The sequence below is a fragment of the Loxodonta africana genome, chromosome 2, assembly GCF_030014295.1.
Source record: "Loxodonta africana isolate mLoxAfr1 chromosome 2, mLoxAfr1.hap2, whole genome shotgun sequence".
NCBI classification, from domain to species: domain Eukaryota; kingdom Metazoa; phylum Chordata; class Mammalia; order Proboscidea; family Elephantidae; genus Loxodonta; species Loxodonta africana.
In genome coordinates, this window is record NC_087343.1 from 214,915,087 (window position 1) to 214,933,783 (window position 18,697).

General features: G+C 45.3%; 1 protein-coding gene across 4 annotated transcripts in view; it reads left to right on the top strand.

The window, feature by feature from the left end:
* Positions 1-18,697, top strand: part of DOP1B (DOP1 leucine zipper like protein B) — a 155,950-nt gene that overhangs the window by 54,852 nt on the left and 82,401 nt on the right. For 2 of the 4 annotated variants that reach the window (XM_064279441.1, XM_064279440.1), the window contains exons 5-9: positions 9,389-9,578; positions 13,220-13,318; positions 14,103-14,226; positions 16,316-16,425; positions 17,303-17,417. In XM_064279441.1, coding sequence (XP_064135511.1) covers positions 9,389-9,578; positions 13,220-13,318; positions 14,103-14,226; positions 16,316-16,425; positions 17,303-17,417 — 638 coding nt within the window. Of the gene's footprint in view, positions 1-9,388; positions 9,579-13,219; positions 13,319-14,102; positions 14,227-16,315; positions 16,426-17,302; positions 17,418-18,697 lie in introns of those variants that run through there. The other 2 variants (XM_023559085.2, XM_064279443.1) reach the window with 2 other exon arrangements.

Sequence of the window (18,697 nt, forward strand, 5' to 3'; positions counted from 1 at the left end):
GACAGCAGTGAACTCACAGCTATCAATAATTACACTGAATGTAAATGGCCTAAATGCACCCGTAAAGAGACAGAGAGTGACAGAATTTATTAAAAAAACGGGATCCATCAATGTCCTGTCCACAAGAGACATACTTTAGAAACAAAGATGTAAATTTATTAAAAGTCAAAGGATGGAAAAAAATATATCAAGCAAACAGCTACCAAAAAAGAGCAGGAATGGCAATTCTAATCTCAGATAAAATAGATTTTAAGAAGTGCAGAGAGTGGTGAAGCTTGGGAAGGTAGAGATATAGTGTTGATAGCGGTACAGTGCTGTCTACTTGACAAAACACTTTTGTTCTCTTGGGAGCTTCAGTGCATCTTCTTTACCAAAGGGGAACTCCCACGTCTAAAGAGAGTAAGTCCTTTACCTAGAGAAATGAGGCTAGTTAGGGAGGGAGGTGGTAATGTGGAGTTCAGTCTCCTGCATCCTATCCTGCTATAAGTTTGTAATATTGTCGTTTTATGGAAGGTATGAATAAGGAAACATGCGCTCTTAAGATGGCTCCTTTTATGGAGGAGATGTGCACACTTACTGGACGCTTGCAGTCTGTGCTGTGCACATTATCATGTTTTGTTCCTCTGCCCCAGGAATTACCCCATTCTACAGGTGAGAGTCAGAAAGTAATAAAGTTTCCCAGGGTCACCTGGTCATCAGCTGGGATTCTAACCCACATGGGTAGAATCTTAAAGTCCTGTTCTGTCAGTTGTATGAGGCTGATTCTCAATAAAAAAATCAAAGGTAGATTTCATTGATGGGCAGAGCTTGAAAAGGCAATTCATTATGATGCTAAGCAGAACATCTTGGCAAATTCCAACTGTACCTTGGAGCAACACATAAAGCTCAGAGACCCCAAAGTTCACATGGTTTTTTGGTAACTGCTTAAGAATGGGAGAATACTCATATCCTGTCAGACTGGCGTAATGAGTATATACAATATTCAGTTTTTCTGAAGAATTGTAATGTAAGAACTCACTTCCAGTGTATTAACTATTCCAAAAGATGCCACGGAGATTAACCTCTGATAAAAGGACCTGTTTTAAGAGCCAGTATGCAGCCTGCCTGGGAAACTTAGAAACCCTCATGCTTGCAAAAGTGTCCGTTTGATTTCATATTGCAGTACCCGCATTTCCTCATGCTAGAGGTCCAGCTCTTCACCTCCACGCCCCCCGCCCCATGCCCCTACCATGCCTGCTGTGACTGAGGGTCAGGGCAAGGAGGCATCGTATGCCCAGAGGTCTACTTGGAGCTCCCCCGTCAACTCAAGGAAGCCAGGTGATCAGAATGGATAGAAGGATTGTGGCTGGTGACCAAGGGCACATTTCACCAAATCTATACTGGAATTTCGCAAACCCAACTAAAAATTTGCATTTTGGCCATTTTAAGCTTTCACCTAGATCTGGTGGTTGCAGTTTCCCAGTGGAGAGTCCACCTTTACCATAATTTCCTCTTGAGGCAGGTGGGGCCTGTCTTGTTGCCACTTCAACCCTAGCACCAGGCACTGTGACTGGTGTGTAGTGAGACTCAGTAAGTGGGTGTTGGGTTAATGAATGGTAAAGGTCAGAGAGGGGTCATGTCCATGTCTCTCAAACTCCTACTCCTGGGCTCTTTCTAGAACTTCAGCTACATTCATGCTTTGATAACAGCTGTGAATATGTATGTGGTGTGTATGTGTGTATTTGTATGCACGTGGTGTGTGGGTGTGTGAAGAGTGTGTTTGTGTATGTAGGTGTTTTTGCATGTGTGCGTAAATTTTTTTCCATCATCTGACAGATGAACACGGCAATTCCCATAATTTATTGAACTTTTTTAAATCTGTGAGAGTGAATCACACTAGGAGCATATGAATAGTTTGGGTGTTTTTGTTTGTTGTCTTAGTTGGTAAGTGAGGGTTCATTTGAACAGTTGCCTTAGTTGCTTAACATGCATTTTTTCCATCGCTGACTTTGTGACTTCTTGGCATTGAACCAAGAGCTGCATGAATCACTGAATGGATTCTGCTGTGACAGAAAACCAAGCTCCATGTCTGCAGCACCAGAAATTCTCAGTTATTAGCTTTGCAAGTGGAGACTGAAGGTAACACCTGTGAACGGGTGTGCACACTCACTAATTCCGGTGGCTGCACAGGATTTTTTGTTGCTGTATCCATGCTAGTTTCTTAAATGTGCTTGGTGATTGAGTCAAACATTCCCAGCAAATAATGTGGAGACGCGGATGAGTTTGTTTCTCTGTGGGGGAGGGTACATGGGGGTTCACTATGCCCATATTGGTAGGAATTACAAAGGGGTGAATCAGGTTAGGGCTAATAAAGTCTGGGTGACTCACCAAGCTTTGTGCAGGCGGATACAGCACCAGGTTTGTGCTTTTTTGGTGACCCATAGGAATGGAAATGTTGGCTAATGTTAGGACTTACTATTCACTCTCTAACCCCTTGAGGCCTGCAAATATGTACTTCTGGCCAGAATTCCTTTCATGAAATAGCTGCGTAGCTCTGTTTTGCTGCGTTAAGACAAGAAGATTTGGGGGGTGGGGGAGGAGCATGTTTTTAAATGGTTTATGAGAAACACAGCCCACTAGAGAGTCTCATTAAGTCAGTGCTTCTCAACTGGGGGTGATTTTGTCCCCCAGGGACATTTGGAGACATTTTTGGTTGTCGCACTGGGGATTGGTGCTGCTGGCATCTGGTGGGTGGAGGCCAGGGATGCTGTCCAACATCTTAGAATGCACACGAGAGCCCCCACCACAAAGAATTACCTGGTCCCAAATGTCAGTAATGCCAGCAATTTAAATAGCTCAGAAATCTGCATCAGCAGTTGGTTTGAACAGTCCCAGGGACCATGGTGATAAGCTGTGCTGGTTCTAGACCGTCTTCTCCCTTCTGTGGAGCTGGATCTGATTGTATTATGGCAGATGCACTGTTGGCCCTTCCCTGCTTGCTCAGTATCGTACCAGAAGCTGTTAGGTCTGGTGACAGCTTGCAGTGACTGTCTATTTAGCAAGTGAGTGCAGGGCCAGGCTTGTGAAATGCTGGGGGTTTACAGCCCGTGTCACTCACTTGGAGCCCTGGTGGCACAGTGGTCAAGAGCTCAGCTGCTAACCAAAAAAATCAGTTCGAATCCAACAGCTGCTCCGTGGAAATCCTATGGGGCAGTTCTACTGTATCCTATAGGGTCGCTGTCTTAGGCTGGGTTCTCTAGAGAAGCAAAACCAGTGAAGCGTATAAATATATAGAGATTTATATCAAGGAAACAGCTCAAGCGATTGTAGAGACTAGAATGTCCCAAGTCTGTGGATTAGGATAGAGGCCTTTCCCAATTCACGCAGCCACAGAAGTTGGCCAACCCAAGATTGGCAGGTCGGAGAGCAGGGCTCCCACTCACAGGCTGTGAAGGTCGAGGAATCCCCAAGGTCGGCAGACAAGACCTGAGGGTTTCTCCTGATTCACATAGCTGCAGGGGCTGGCAAACCCAAGATCGGCAGGTCAGAGAGCAGGACTCTTGCTCACAGACTATAAACATTGACGAATCCCAAGATTGACAGGTAAGCTGCTAGCTCAAGTCCCGAGAACCAGAGGTCAGACAGGAGGCAGCTCCTGGATCCAGAACAAGCCAAAAACCTTGGTAAGGTGAGGAGGAAGGAAATAGGTGGTGGAGGATGGAGAGAAAAATGCTGAAGTGCTGGTGAGCCGCTACAGGCCCTGCCCCCACCAGTACCACTCAGCAGATTTCATCATGGGCGTGATCACATATCAGATTTCAACAGAGAAGTGATCACAACATTATAAAACTGGCAAAACACAGAGAATCATGGCCCAGTCAAGTTGACACACAGTCTTAACCATCACAATTGCTATGAGTCGGAATTGACTTGACAGCAAGGGTTTTTTTTTTTTTTTTTTTTGGTCACTCGTTTTAAGTTAAGTAGCCATTCGAATGAGCTGGTGTTTGCAGGAGGCAGAGAAACCTGCAGCTAGAGTGAACGAGGAAGCAGGGGAAGTAGGGTTTGGGGTTTTATTGTTTTTTGGTTTTGGTTTGTTTTGAGTAGAAAAGTTCAGAGATCTGGACTCTAAACTCTGCTCACTAACTTTGGAATTTAACTACAAGATGAGATGAGTAATTCTTGAGTAACTCTTACTCAGTAGAAAGTTGAGTAGGTTTTTTTTGTTGTTTTTACTTTTGGGTTTTTGACTTTAAACACAGAAATTCATTCTCTCGCAGTTCTGGACACTAAGAGTCTGAAATTAAGGTATCGAAGGGCCATGCCTGCTCCAAAGGCTCTAGGGGAGGATCCTTCCTTCCTGTTATAGCTTCTGGTGGCCCCACGTGTTCCTCGGCTTGTGACAGCATCACTCCAGTCTCTGCTTTCGTCTTCACATGGGCGCCTTCCTGTCTCTGTGTCAGTTACTGAGTTTTTGCTCTTCCATGGGGGTAGCCTGTTGTAATTGCCTTTTCTCCACCGTCGTATCATTTAAATTTTTGTCTTTGTTGTTAGTTGCCATCTAGTTGGCCCCGGACTCATGGTAACCCCATGCACAACAGAACAAAACGCTGCCCAGTCCTGCGCTGTCCCCACCATCTGTTATGGATCAGAATGTTGTGATCCATGAGGTTTTCAGTGCCTGATTTTTGCAAGTAGACCACCAGGCCCTTCTTCGTAGTTCATGTTAGTCTGGAAGCTTCCCTGAAACCTGTTCAGCATCATCGCAGCATGGAAACCTTCACTGACAGATGGGTGGTGGCTACACATGGGGTGCATTGGCCAGGAGTTGAGCTCTGTTCTCCCACAGGGAAGATGGAACTCTACCACTGAACCATCAATAAAATGAGACTGTTAGAGAATAAAGACTAGTAAAGAAAGCTAGCCGACATACTCTGAATATTGCAGAAGGGATGGCGGGAGCAGCATGTCCTGGGCTTTGTGACAGGGAGCTCTCTTCTGCAGAACATCTCCAGTGGCCAGAAATTGTGGAACATGCTTTGGGAATTGTCTTAGTCATCTACTGCTGCTATAACAGAAATATCCCAAGTGGATCGCTTTGACGAAGAAAAATTTATTCCTTTACAGTAAAGTAGGCCAAAAGTCCAAATTCAAGGTGTCAGCTCCAGGGGAAGGCTTTCTCTCTCTGTCTGCCTTCTCAGTCTTCCGCCAGACTAGGACCTTCTCAGGCACAGGGACCCCGGGTCCAAAGGATGCGCCCTGCTCCTGGCACTGCTTTTTTGATGGTACAAGGTCTCCCCTCTCTGTTTACTTCTCTTTCCTTTTATATCTTGAGATTGCCTCAAGACATAATCCAGCCCTGTAGGTTGAGTCCTCCCTCACTAACACAACTGCCGCCCATGCTCCCTCATTAACATCATAGAGGCAGGAGTTTACAACATATAGGAAATTCACACAATACCAGGAATCATGGCCCAACCAAATTGATGCACACATTTTTTGGGGAACACAATTCAATCCGTGACAGGAATACACTGCTGAAAGCAAAGTGGCGGGGGAGGGGGGAGGGAGTGATTTTAGTGTGCTTGAGTTAGAATTTATCTACACTTTGGTTTTCTTGTGAGAGGCATCCTTGGAGAGAGAGGAGCACTCCAGGGGCTTCCTAAATTAGCCTGTTGTTGTAGGAGTTCTTCCTAGCTTGGCACCATCCTGTCTGCTCAGGGGTGTGCTGCCTGTGCCCTGGGAACACAGGGCCAGCCCTACCCTATCTTGCCATAGCCACAGCGGCTAAGTGGTGCTTCTGCCTAAAATTAGGGCCCTTGCTACATTGTTTTCAGAGCTGGACAGAGCTAACCTGTATTTGCTTGCTCAGCCTTAATAGAAGAACAGTCAATATCTTCAGCCACTAAGTTCAGTGTGCTTTTCCTAAATGCTTTTGTGTGTGTGTGTGTGTGTGTTTATGAAAAGAAGACACCATGCATCATTTACTACTAATATTTTATGAAATAAAAAGGCTTAGACTAGTTCTAAGGGGGACAAAATTCATTTTTAATACAAAAAGGTAGTAGGTAATTTTGTATGAAGTATTTTTATGTAGACCGAACTGACCATTGAAAAATAAGCTGGAGACGGTTTGGGCTAAAATAGAATGGAAAGCACAACATTCCTCTGATGGTTCTTTTGAGTGTCAGCTATGTGTCAGACACTTCTCTAGGCACTGGGGATGTACCAGGAAACAGACTGTCTTAGGCTGGGTGCTCTAGAAAGCAAAACCAGTGAAGTGTGTGTGTCTGTGCATATGTGTATATATATATACACACACACACATATATAAACCCACCCACCCCCAAAAGAAAACCATTGCCAAGTCAATTACAACTCATAGAGACTCTATACTGCAGAGTAAAACTGTCCCCAAAGAGTTTCCAAGGAACAGCTGGCGAATTCAAACTGCCATACCTTTTGGTTAGCAGCCGAGCTCTTACCCACTACACCACCAGGGCTCCATATATGTATATATATAGAAAGAGAGAGATTTATATCTAGGAAATGACTCACACAGTTGTAGATGCTGGAAAGTCCCAAGTCCATGGGTCAGGCATCAGGCTGGAGGCTTCTCCTGACTCAAGTAGTTGTAGGGGCTGATGAGCCCAAGATCAGCAGGTAAGATGGCAGGCTTCTGGCTGAAGTCCCAAGAACCAGAGGTCAGATGACGAGCAGGATGCAGAATCTAGAGTGAGCAAAAGCCAGCCAGTTTTGCCAGAAAGTCCATATATGTTGAATGCATGCCACACCCCAAGGAAACTCCATTTCAATTGATTGGCTGCTCATAACAGATCCTATCCTGGAGGTAATTACTTTATATCAGATCTCATCATGGGGGTGATTACATCATTACGTAATTGCCACACTGCATCGTAACTGCCAGACCACTGAGAATTATGTCCAAGCCAAGTTGACACACAACCTTAACCACAACACAGAGCTGTCGGGAATTGCAGGCAGTGTTTCCTGCAATGTCACATTTATATTCTCACTTATCTCTCACAACATCTCCCACCCAGAGGCAGGGACACTTTTTCTTAGAGCTGGGTCCTGGGTTGCATGGAAGTTAAACTTGTCCTGGCTTCAACAGAAACACTGGAACCAGGATTTGGACCCAGGAGGGTGGACTCCAGAAACCTGGGTGATATGGATTTAATTGTGTCTCCTAAAAAGATCTGTCGAAGCCCTAATCTCTGTACCTGTGAATGTGACCTTGTTTGGAAATAAGGTCTTAGAGATGTTATCAGTTAGGCTGACATGAGGGCATACTGGGGCAGAGTGAGTCCTAATCCCATCCGAATGGTGTCTCATTAAAGAGGAGAACAGACAGGGAGAGTCAGGAGATGTGACTGTGGAGGCAGATGCAAGCCAAAGACTCCCAAAGTGCTGGGAGCCACCAGAAGCTGGGAGAGACACTAGGGACAGTTCCTCCCTCAGAGCCTGCAGAAGGAGTCAACACAGCCGACACCCTGATTTGGACTGTTATCTGCAGATCTCGGAGACAGCAAGTTTCTGTTCTTATAAGCCACACGCTTTGTGGAGTTTTGTTATGGCAGCCCAAGGAGACTGAGACACTGGGTAACCACCACATTACACTGGGCTTGGCTGCTAACCAAAAGGTTGGAGGTTCAAGTCCACCCAGAGGCACCTCAGAAGAAAGGCCTGGCAATCTACTTCCAAAAAATCACCCATTGAAGACCCTATGGAGCACAGTTCTACTCTGACACACGTGGGGTTGCCATGAGTCAGACTCGACTTGACAGCAACTGGTTTTTAGTCCTTCTGTAACTTTTTTCTGTCTTCTTTGAAAATAATAGGAAACCTATGAGAAATGGAATGCTTTCAGATTTTGGGTCAGATCAGTCATTAAGTGGATCCCTTTGTGGGAACTTGCCTTTGCTGTCTCCTTGGCAGATGCTGTTGCCCAGGCAGTGTTGAAAATTTTATCACTGAATTAATGTTTCATCGTATGGATGTACTCCAGTTTATCTATTCACCCGCTGAAGGACATCTTGGTTGCTTCCAATTATTGGAGCAGGCACGTCAGTCACCTGCAGGAACACTCTGAGCAGAGCAGGGTCCCAAGCCAGTGGAAGTGGAAAAACAAGCCCTGCTCCCCTGACAAAGCTGCTTTTCCTAATGCACACAGGTTAAGGTGCTCAGGTAGACGCAGATAAAGATGAGAGATGCATAAACATCAGACCTCAGGCTGAGGGCATCACAGTGTGGGTGTCAGCAGATAGCGGTGCTGTGGGAGATGGAAAGTGTTCCTGCTTTACGGAATTTATGTTGTTATTAGGAGCCGTCGAGCCGATTCCAACTCACAGCGACCCCATGTGACAGAGTAGAACTGCCCCCTAGGATTTGCTGGGCTGTAATCTCCATGGGAACAGATTGCCAGGCCTTTCTCCCAAGGAGCCACTGGATGGGTTCGAACTGCCAGCCTTTTAGTTAGCAGTCAAGCACTTAACTATTGCGCCACCAGGGCTCCTTATGGAACTTACACAAAAGTGAAATTTGGTCCCAGAGTTTCTAAAGTCAAATATCACTTGGCACGTTTTTGACCATTCAAGCTGGAGCTGTCTTTATAATTACTTACATCTTAAAAAAAATTTTTTTTAAGTCAGTCATGTTAGCTTTTTTTTTTTTTCCATGCAACAAATGTTTATTGAGTATCCAATTTATGCCTGGGATCTTTTTTATTTTTACTGTGGTAAACATATGCAGCGAATCGTTTGCCATTTCAGCATTCTTCACGTGTACAATTCAGTGAAGTTAGTTATGTTCCTCACGTCATTCACCTGTCACCACCATCCTTTTCCACATTTTCTTGCCACCCTTAACAGAAGCTCAGTGTCCCCTAAGCATGCCCTTTTCCCCTCCCAGCCATCCCTGGTCGCCACTAATAAATGTTGGACTCTATATTCATGCCTGTCCTAGACAGTTCACATAAATGGAAACATGCAATATTCGTCCTTTCGACAAGTTAGTGACTTCCCCTCATTTGTCTAGCATGGATGACTGCTTGTCCCCTTTGTGGGATGGAAGCACCTTCTACTGGTACCTCAGCGTCCGTGGTGGGGCCATGCATGAGGGTGACCCGGCCACTCAGACTCTTCCCTCCCGATGGTATTTGTTTTGGCAACAGGTGGCATTTGTTTTAGCAGCAGTTTCAGTGACAGCTGGCAGGTGGACAGGAGCATAAGGGCAAGAGATGGCAGCAGCTCAGAACACTAACAGAGGGGGTATTCTCCGTGGCCAGGAAGAGTGAGCTGTGAACATTGGCCAAGTGTTCACACAGCAGCATTCAGGTGAGATGGGGCCACGGATTAAGCTGTCGAATCTCTTCCTCTCTGGTGAACAGAACAGACGCTTTGCTGCTGAGGCTGTCCGTGGTGGTCGGCAGGGAGGTGTTCTACTCTGCCCTCTGGGGCAGTGTCCTGGCGAGCCCGGCTGTGCGCCTCCCAGCCTCACTCTTTGTCGTGGGTCACATCAACCACCATGCACCAGGCAAGGAGCAGAAGTTCATGCTGGGGACAGATTACCAGCTTACGGTAGGTGCTGTGTGCCTTGCTGGGGCGCAGGCGTGGCTCCCGGGTACAGGTTTGTCACTGAGCCCATGGGGGTGGGAGCAGCGGGGCAAACGGAGGCATTCAGCGTCCAGAGTGTGTCTTGATGAGTTGGGCAGGACCAGGAGGAAGCTCACTGTTACAAAATACATAATCATAATAAGTTTTGGGTTTTTTTTTAATACTTTATTTTTTAGAGCAGTCTTTGGTTTCTAGAAAATTGTGCATCAAGCATGGAGCTCCCATATTACCCCCAGCCTCCCTGCACAGTGTCTACTATTATTAACACCTTACATTAGTGAGGCATGTTTGTTACAGGTGAAGAACCAATTAAAAAAACCAAACCCATTGCCATCGAGTCAATTCCAACTCATAGTGACCCTATAGCACAGAGTAGAACTGCCCCATAGAGTTTCCAAGGAGCACCTGGTGAATTCGAACCCCTGACCTTTTGGGTAGCAGCCGTAGCATTTAACCACTACGCCACGAGGGTTTCCCAAGAACTAATACTGATACATTACTATTAACTAAACTTCATAGATCACATTAAGGTTCACCCTTTGTGCCGTGCAGCCCTAGGGGTTTTGGTAAATGTATTATGTCTAGTGTCGCCATTCCAGTGTCATGCAGAATTGTTTTGCTGCCCTAAAAATGCCCTGTGCTCTACCTGTTCATCCCTCTCCCCTCCCCCTGAGCCCCTGCCAGACACTGATCTTTAGTTTTGCCTTTTCCAGAATGTCATACAGTTGGCGTCATACAGTAGGTAGCCTTTTCCGAATGGCTTCTTTTACTTAGTGTCTTAGTCATCTAGTGCTGCTGTAACAGAAATACCACGAGTGGATGGCTTTAACAAAGAGAAGTTTATTCTCTCATGGTCCGGTAGGCTAGAAGTCCAGATTCAGGGCTCCAGCTCCAAGGGAAGGCTTTCTCTCGCTGTCGGCTACAGAGGAAAGTCTTTGTCATCAGTCTTCCCTTGGTCTGGGAGCGTCTCAGCACAGGAACCTCAGGTCCAAAGGATACACTCTGCTCCTGGCGCTGCTTTCTTGGTGGTATGAGGTCCCCATGTCTCTGCTCGCTTCTCTCTTTTATATCTCAAAAGAGATTGGCTTAAGACACTACCTAATCTTGTAGCCCTCGTCAATATAACTGCTGCCAATCCATCTTATTACATTGTAGTGATAGGATTTACAACCTATAGGAAGATCACATAAAATGGTGGACAGTCACACAATACTGGGATTCATGGCCCAGCTAAGTTGACAGATATTTTTAGGGGACACAGCTCAATCCATGACACTTAGCAACATGCATTTGGGGTTCCTCCATGTCTTTGTGACATCATAATTTCTTTCTTTTCATTGCTGGATTAATGTTTCACCGTATGGATGTACCACAGTTGTTTATCCATTCACCAACTGAAGGACATTTTGGTTACTTCCAGTTCTCGGCAGTTATAAATAAAGCTGCTGTAAAATTCATCCACAGAGACTGACTTGATTTCTAAACTTTCACTTAAAGCACAATAAAAAAAAAAATTCATCTTTTTTTTTTTTTTTGTGGACAGATACTTCAGATGAATTTTTAACACGTGCATTAGAATTGATATATTCAAGTAAGCGCTGCTCACATCTAAGGCCTCCTCCGCAGCTCAGTTCGCTGTACACAACACTCAGGAGAACTCTGCACAGTTGGTCGCTTTAGCTAAAATCTTCTTTTCAAACTGTTTTCCCCATCCCTGTTTCACACGGACCTCGCCCTGCACGCTGAAGCTCTCTCCTCCAGCCTCTGTCCCACGGACAGCTCTTCCTGCTGTCACCTCCTCCTTTGGCTGTTCGCAAACCCAAAAGGTCAGGACTCTGTAGGAGTCTGTGCTCAGGCCCTCAGGGGTGCTCTCGCCTCAGTGACTTCCCTTTTCTCTTCCCCCCTGCCCTTGAGTGACCTCGTCTGTTCTTAATGGCCTGCTGTCTATTGCCACCTAGTGGTGAACCCACAGTTCCAACGTAAAGCGTTCAAAATTGAACGCCTCTGTGAGAAAGTCCTGGTTTTGAATTCCAGCTCTGCGGCTTCTTGTAAATTACCCTTCTAAGTCCCCTCCTCTCGGTAAAGTGGGGGTAGTAGATCTGTCCTCCCATAGACTCAGGATTAAATGAAAGCATCGGTGCCAACACCAAGCACAGTGCTGGGGGTATGAGGGACCCTCGTAAATAGGTTCCTTCTCTCCTGTTCCTCAGCTTTATTTAAGACTTTCTTTCCATTTTCACTGCCGTGCATCAGCTTCTCACATCTTGCTCCTCAATCAGAACATAATTTTATAACCTCTTTACCATCCCGTCCTCCACCTACCCAGCCCTTAGCGACTGTTAAAGGATTTGCTTTCCTGAAGCGTAGCTTTGCTCGTATCTCTCCTGTGCCTTAAAAGTTGTCTGGCTTCCTGCTGCCTACAGATTTAAGGCCAAATTCCAGAGTATTTTAACAGTCTGCTCCCAACCCACCAAATTCCTTACCCTCCCCTTTCAGGCCCTCTCTAGTTGCTGTCAAGTCAGCTCCAACTCATGGTGACCCGATACGTGTCAGAGCAGAACTGCACTCCACCTACTTTTCAGAAGTAGGTTGCCAAGCCTTTCTTCCAAGACATCTCTGGGTGGACTTAAACCTCGAAACTCTTGGTTAGCAGCTGAGCATGTTAACAGTTTGCACCACCCCGGCACCCCTCAGGCCCTCTACACACCCTTGAATGGCCTGATGGGGCTGGCTGCGCACATCTGGGATGATGCATCGTTGCTCCGGCCATTCCTTCCTCTTGCACCCACTGTCCCCTCCCTTCTCCAAGGTCTGGCTGTAGATCCTACCTGCCCTTTGAGCTCACTTTTTCTCTGCAGCTGAAAGATCTGACCCTCTCCTGAATTCTCAAAGCTCTTCTGAAATAGCTCTTTATTTGCATTTATTTTGTGGATTTTCCCGTCTTGTATGCATCTGTAGTACACCTGTTCATATTCAGAAAAGACACTTGAAATAACATATTGAATTGATTTGAAATCCATTTGGCCAAGTATCTTCAGGGTGTTGGTCTAACCTAAGATCCCTAAGGAAACCTAAGGATGTTCCTGTTTGGGATCATAGAAGTTGAGATCTTAGAACCTGACCCTCTGGTCCAAACCCCTCTGACTCTCAGGTGGAAGAAGTGGGGTCTGTAGCTGAGCATGCTCCTGGGACCACACAGCTATGTAGCACCTAGAGCCAGGACCCACCTTTCCTTCCCCACCCCTCATTACCCCTTGTTCTTCTGTTCCTGGTGATTTAGCACTGGGATTTCAAGATTCCCAGGTAAAGCCACTTTCATTTTTATGACATGATGATAAATGTCTTTGTAAGAAGGAGCACTGGTGGCACAGTGGTTAAAGCGCTTGGCTGCTAACTGAAGGGTGGGTGGTTCAAACCCACCAGCTGCTCCGTGGGGTAAAGATGTGGCAGTCTGCTTCCATAAAGGTTACAGCCTTGGAAACCGTATGGGGCTGTTCTACTCTGTCCTGCAGGGTCGCTGTGAGTCAGAATCAACTCAGCGGCAATGGGTTTGTTTTGGTTTTGTCTTTGTAATGAACTGTTTGGTGCCATTGTGTCACTCACAGGTCAAGTCTTTGTGTGCATCACTGTTGGACTCAAACGTTCTGGTGCAGAGAAATAATCTGGAGATTGTCTTGTTCTTCTTCCCATTTTATACCTGTCTGGTAAGTCATTGGTATTCTTCAGGGTAAGTCATGGTGTTTCCTGAGGATGTGGGGTGGCAGTGACAAATATCAAGCCGTTTTATCTCGAGAGGAGAGCTCAGCCACTTAGTGGTCACTGTTTGCTTTGGACAGATTAAAGTCTGTGTTCATTTTTGTGAACATGGTATTTCCATAGCAAACATCAAATAGCTTCTTTCCTTGCCCAACATATGAAGGACCATCTCGTTTTGAGAACTACCTTGTTGAGATAGAGCTTTGTAGACGTGTAAGGAAGTGCTGTCTGGTCCCTGGGTGGCACAAACGATTTGCTCTTGGCTACTAACCAAAAGGTTGATGGTTTAAACTTACACAGTGGTGCCATGTAAGAAGGGTCTGGTGGTCTGCTCTGTAAAGGTTTGTTGTTGCTGTTGTTGTGTGCCATCAAGTTGATTCTGAGTCATAGCCACCCTCTAGGACAACGTAGAACTGTCCCATAGGGTTTCCTGGGCTATAATCTCTGCAGAAGCATATTACCACACCTTTCTCCCATGGAGGGTTGGGTTCCAGGCGCCGACCTTTTGGTTAGCAGCTGAGCACTTAACCACAATGCTACCAGGGCACCTTCCTATAAAGATTACGGCCAAGAAAAGCCCTATGGAGCAGCTCTACTCTATTGCCATGAGTTGGAATCGACTCAATGACGGGTTTGGTTTTTTGTTTTTAAGGTAGGGCTGGCTGCATGTCAAAAAGTCAGTAATGTACTTTACATTCTCTTATAGTAAAGTTTTCTCTGTCCTTTTAATAGGATCCTGATGAGAGAACCATTCCTCTGCTTAGATCTGATATCGTACATATTCTCTCAGCGGCCACCCAGACCCTCCTGAGAAGAGAAATGTCTCTGAACAGAAGACTCTATGCGTGGTTACTAGGTACTGAGCAGCACGCAGTGATTTAAAGTCTGAGTTAACAAAACCTTTTAGGACTGACTTCTGGAATAAGTTTCCACCTTGGTGATGGATTTCTGAGTGGCGAAGTGTGGAAAGATGACACGCTGAGCGAGTATGGCGCCCGTCTGTTGAATCCTGTTGCCTATACTTTAGCTTTGGTTATTTTGCAGTTACTGTAAAAATAAGGGAAATAATAAATGGGATTGCTAAAACACCTGTTGAATTCCATTTTAAGAAGCTTGAAATACCACACAAATTGTAGCTAAACTTTATTCAAGCAGAAGCGTGTTGCTGTGGAGGAGGTTCATGGGATAAGGCGTGTTTGAGAGAAAACCCACAAACATTGTGGGTAAGTGTAAGTAAAGGAGAAGGTTTTGGATAAAGGGAATGACATGTTTTGAGGAGACAGAAGGATAACTCTCGAAGAGTGTGAGAATCCTGGGCTTGTGTTTCTGTGTGTGAGCGTGTGTTTTTGTGGAGACCCTGTCAGTTTGTAGGAGAACAGCCATGACTGTTGGGTGGGAGGGTTCACAGGACAGAGTCCTGGAAATGACGGGAACAGCCATGACTGTTGGGTGGGAGGGTTCACAGGACAGAGTCCTGGAAATGGCTGAGCTTAAGGGTAGCGGGAGTCCCTGGGTGGGGCAAACAGTTAACACCTTCTGCTGATACCTAAAAGGTTGGTGATTTAAGTCCACCCTGAGGCACCACGGAAGAAAGGCCTGGCCATCTACTTCCCAAAAACTAGCCATTGAAAACTGTGTAGAGCACAGTTCTAATCTGACATGTGTAGGGTCACCATGAGGTGGAGTGATTCAATGGCAAACTGGTTCACTAATGAAAAGGTAGCAAAAGGCACTTCTAAGCATTTTATCAATGCCCCTATTCATGTGCCTAAGAAAAGTTGGTTTGGAAACAGGTTAAAGGACTTCACAGCTGTTTTTACCCTCAACACGTAAATATCATCACACTAACATCAGAAAATCCTCTTAACCTTCTCTTCTCTCCTTTTCCTTCTTATAAAACTTAGGGAGTCATTACATGGAAGCTTAGTAAGGATTTTGAGAGGAATATTTTTCTCTTTAAGCATTTTTATGGAAAGGATGAATATGTTAAAGGCATGGCCCTGTTCCTAGTGGGACTGGACATGCTGTCTGTAGAAAGTACACGGGGCTGAGTTCAGCGCCACCTGACTACCTTAGCTGTCCCCAGGGGCCCCAGATTCTTTACCTGTACCCTGAGGATGCTCCTCCTTGTCCTGAGGACTTCAGTTATGTGAGGCTGAAAATGAGGGCTTACCTGTGGGAATGCCTTGATTTCACGTAAAAACCAGGTGCTGTTGAGTCTACTCCAACTCATGGCGCGCCCGCGTGTGTCAGGGTAGACCTGTCTTCCGTAGAGTTTTCAATGGCTGATTTTTTGGAAGTAGATCACCAGGCCTTTTGCCAAAATGTCTCTGGGTGGACTCAAACCTCCAGCCTTTTGGTTCCCAGCCGAGCACGTTAACTGTTTGCACTACCAAGGGACTCTTGATTTTGTATAGTGCTGTGTAAACAAATACTAGCTTTTTAAAGATTTTCCTCATTCTGTTATATACCTGTAATCGTAATTGTGACCTGGGTAACAAAGAGGGTTAAATGCTCAAGTACTAGCTGAAAAGTTGGTGATTGGGACCCACCCAGAGACACCTCAAAAGGCGGGCCTGACAATCTGCTTTTGAAGGGTTGAAAACCATATGGAGCAGTTCTACTCTGCCCATATGGGGTCACCATGCGTCAGAAGCGACTTGATGACAGTTGACAACAATAGTCTATCATTGTTAAAGACCATTAGGGAAGACTCTTGGAACAAACTAACTTGATTCCTGTTGAGAAGGAATTCTGCCTGCATAATCCCTGCACACCACTGTCAGAATTTGTCTCGATGAAGAAAAAAAATGTTACCTGGTGTTTATGAATCTGATTTTGGTTTCCTGTTGAAAGAGTTATATTTTTAGAAATATCAGAATATGAGACTTTACCACAATATGTTGGACTTGAAAATTATAGATCTGTCTACAACTCTCTTATAGGTTCGGATATTAAAGGCAACACTATTGTGCCAGAATCTGAAATCTCAACTTCTTATGAAGACCAGTCCTCTTATTTTTTTGAAAAGTACTCGAAGGATCTTCTAGTTGAGGTAAAGGAATGCTTCTGGACAGTCAGCCTCATCCAGGGCATTCTTTTTGTGTGTGTGTGGTGAAAATATGCATTACAAAATATTCAACAATTCAACAATTTCTGCATGTAAAATTCAGTGGCATTGATTACATTCTTCATATTATACAACCGTTATCGCTAACCTTTTCCAAGTTATTCCACCACTGTTACCATGAACTCATTGCCCCCTAAGCACTGGTAACCACTAACAATCTTTGTTTTCTCTGTGTTTGCTTATCTCATGTAAGTGAGATCGTAACAGCATACGGACTTACCTCACTCAGCATGGTGTTTTCAAGGTTCATCCATGTTGTGGCGTGCATCTGGACTTCACTTCTCTTTATGGCTGTGTAAAATTCCCTTGTATGGATATGCCGTATTTTGTTTATCCATTTGGCTGTTGATGGACATTTCTCTTGTTTCTACCTTTGACTGTTGTGAAAAGTGCTGCAGTAAACATTGGCGTGCAGGTTTCTGTTTGCACTCCTGCCTTTAATTCTCCTGGGTATTTACTTAGGATTAGGATTGCTGGCTTATATGGTAGTTCAATGTTCAACTTTTTGAGGAACCAACAAACTGTTTTCCACAGTGGCTATGCCATTTTGCATTCCCATCCTTAATGGGTGAGGATTCTCCAGGGTATTCTTGATCATGACATTTCAGGGGGCTTCTTTACTGGACCTCACAGTAGACGTTGCATGTTCCGAAGTACCTGAATGGGAGAACTGCAGTGGACTGGTCGCCTGCTGTTCACTGGTTTTCTTTTTTATCCCAGAGTATTTAACACTTAGAACTACCATTAATGTCATGCTGTACTGTCATCCTAATATCCTAACATGAGACTCCATAAATAACAGGGCCTGACCGAAATACTGCACCAGAACTTCTCAGGTGTCGATGTGGAGGAACGCCATCATGCTTACCTGAAACCTTTCCGCATCCTCATCAGCCTGCTTGACAAGCCGGAAATAGGTAATGCTAGAAATGGCTTGGAGTCCTTGGGGGGTGCAGACGGATACACGCTTGGCTGCTAACCAAAAAGGTGGCGATTCGTGTCCACCCAGAGGTGCCCGGGAAAAAGACCTGGTGATCTGCTTCTGAAAAATCGGTCATTGAAAACCCTATGGCATGCAGTTCTGCTCTGACACACAAGGGGGCGCCAAGAGTCAGGATCAACTGGACAGCTACTGGCTTTTAGAAAGCGTTTAGGGCTCTTTTCTGGCACAGTAAGTGGCCGGGTCAAAAGTTACCATCCTGTTAAATACAGGTTATTGGTTTTCAGAGAATTAAAACACAGTAACACAATCAATGAATGATTCTGAATATAATTTAATCTTAGGGATTTTAGAATCTTGAAGTACGTTAGTCATGTTTTGTGGTTAGTGTATCAGGAGGCCACTGAGTGGTTTTGCTCCAATAATTTGAATATTTTGGTTACGAAAATACCTTTGAGCCCCTGTTGTGCATGTCTGTGTATGTGCCTACAGAGCACACACGGTGTTTACTTTTAAGGATGTTTTTTCAATCCTTGAATTTAGATTTTATTTTCAAATAAATAGGGCACCCTCCTCCATCTTTTTGCCTAGGTCCCTGGACAAGCCCCTTCTGCCATTTGGGCCTGGGTCTTTTCCTCTGTAAAATGAAGGGGTTGAAGCAGGCTCTGGGCCTCGCTTGTACCTACGGTCCTGTGTGCATCAGTGAGAAGAGTGCTCCTCTCTCCTCCCTCTGCTGAGCCATCCATCCGCTGTCATAGCCTAACACCTAGTTCCCTGAGCACCACGATGGGCAAACATCTTCCGTCTTCTCACTCTGAATCTCCAGCCGTCATTACAGCCCCGGACGTGCCCACAGACAGATATGTGATCGCTATTTTCAAAGAACCAAAGAGGTGGGGGCATTAGTGAGGTGACTGTCTCTCTCCAACCTAAAGGTGAGAGCTTTCAGTGTTAATTCAGAGACAGATGTGAACATCTGCTGTGCCACAGGCACGGGCAAGGCTCTGGGGGCACCGAGGGAAGAAAAGGCTCTCAGTCAAGTAGACTGAAGGAAGACTCAGATCCTGGTGTGGTTTCACTGTTGTTAATATTAATGGCTGACCTTTTTTTTTTTAAAGCAATTATTTGATGCCAAGTGTGTTGTATGTGTCATGTAATGTCATCCTCCAACATGTCTGATTGGTTCTCTTATTATACCCATTTTGAAGAGAGTGACTGAGGTTGAGCAAGGGTAAGACATTTGCCTGAGGTCACCAA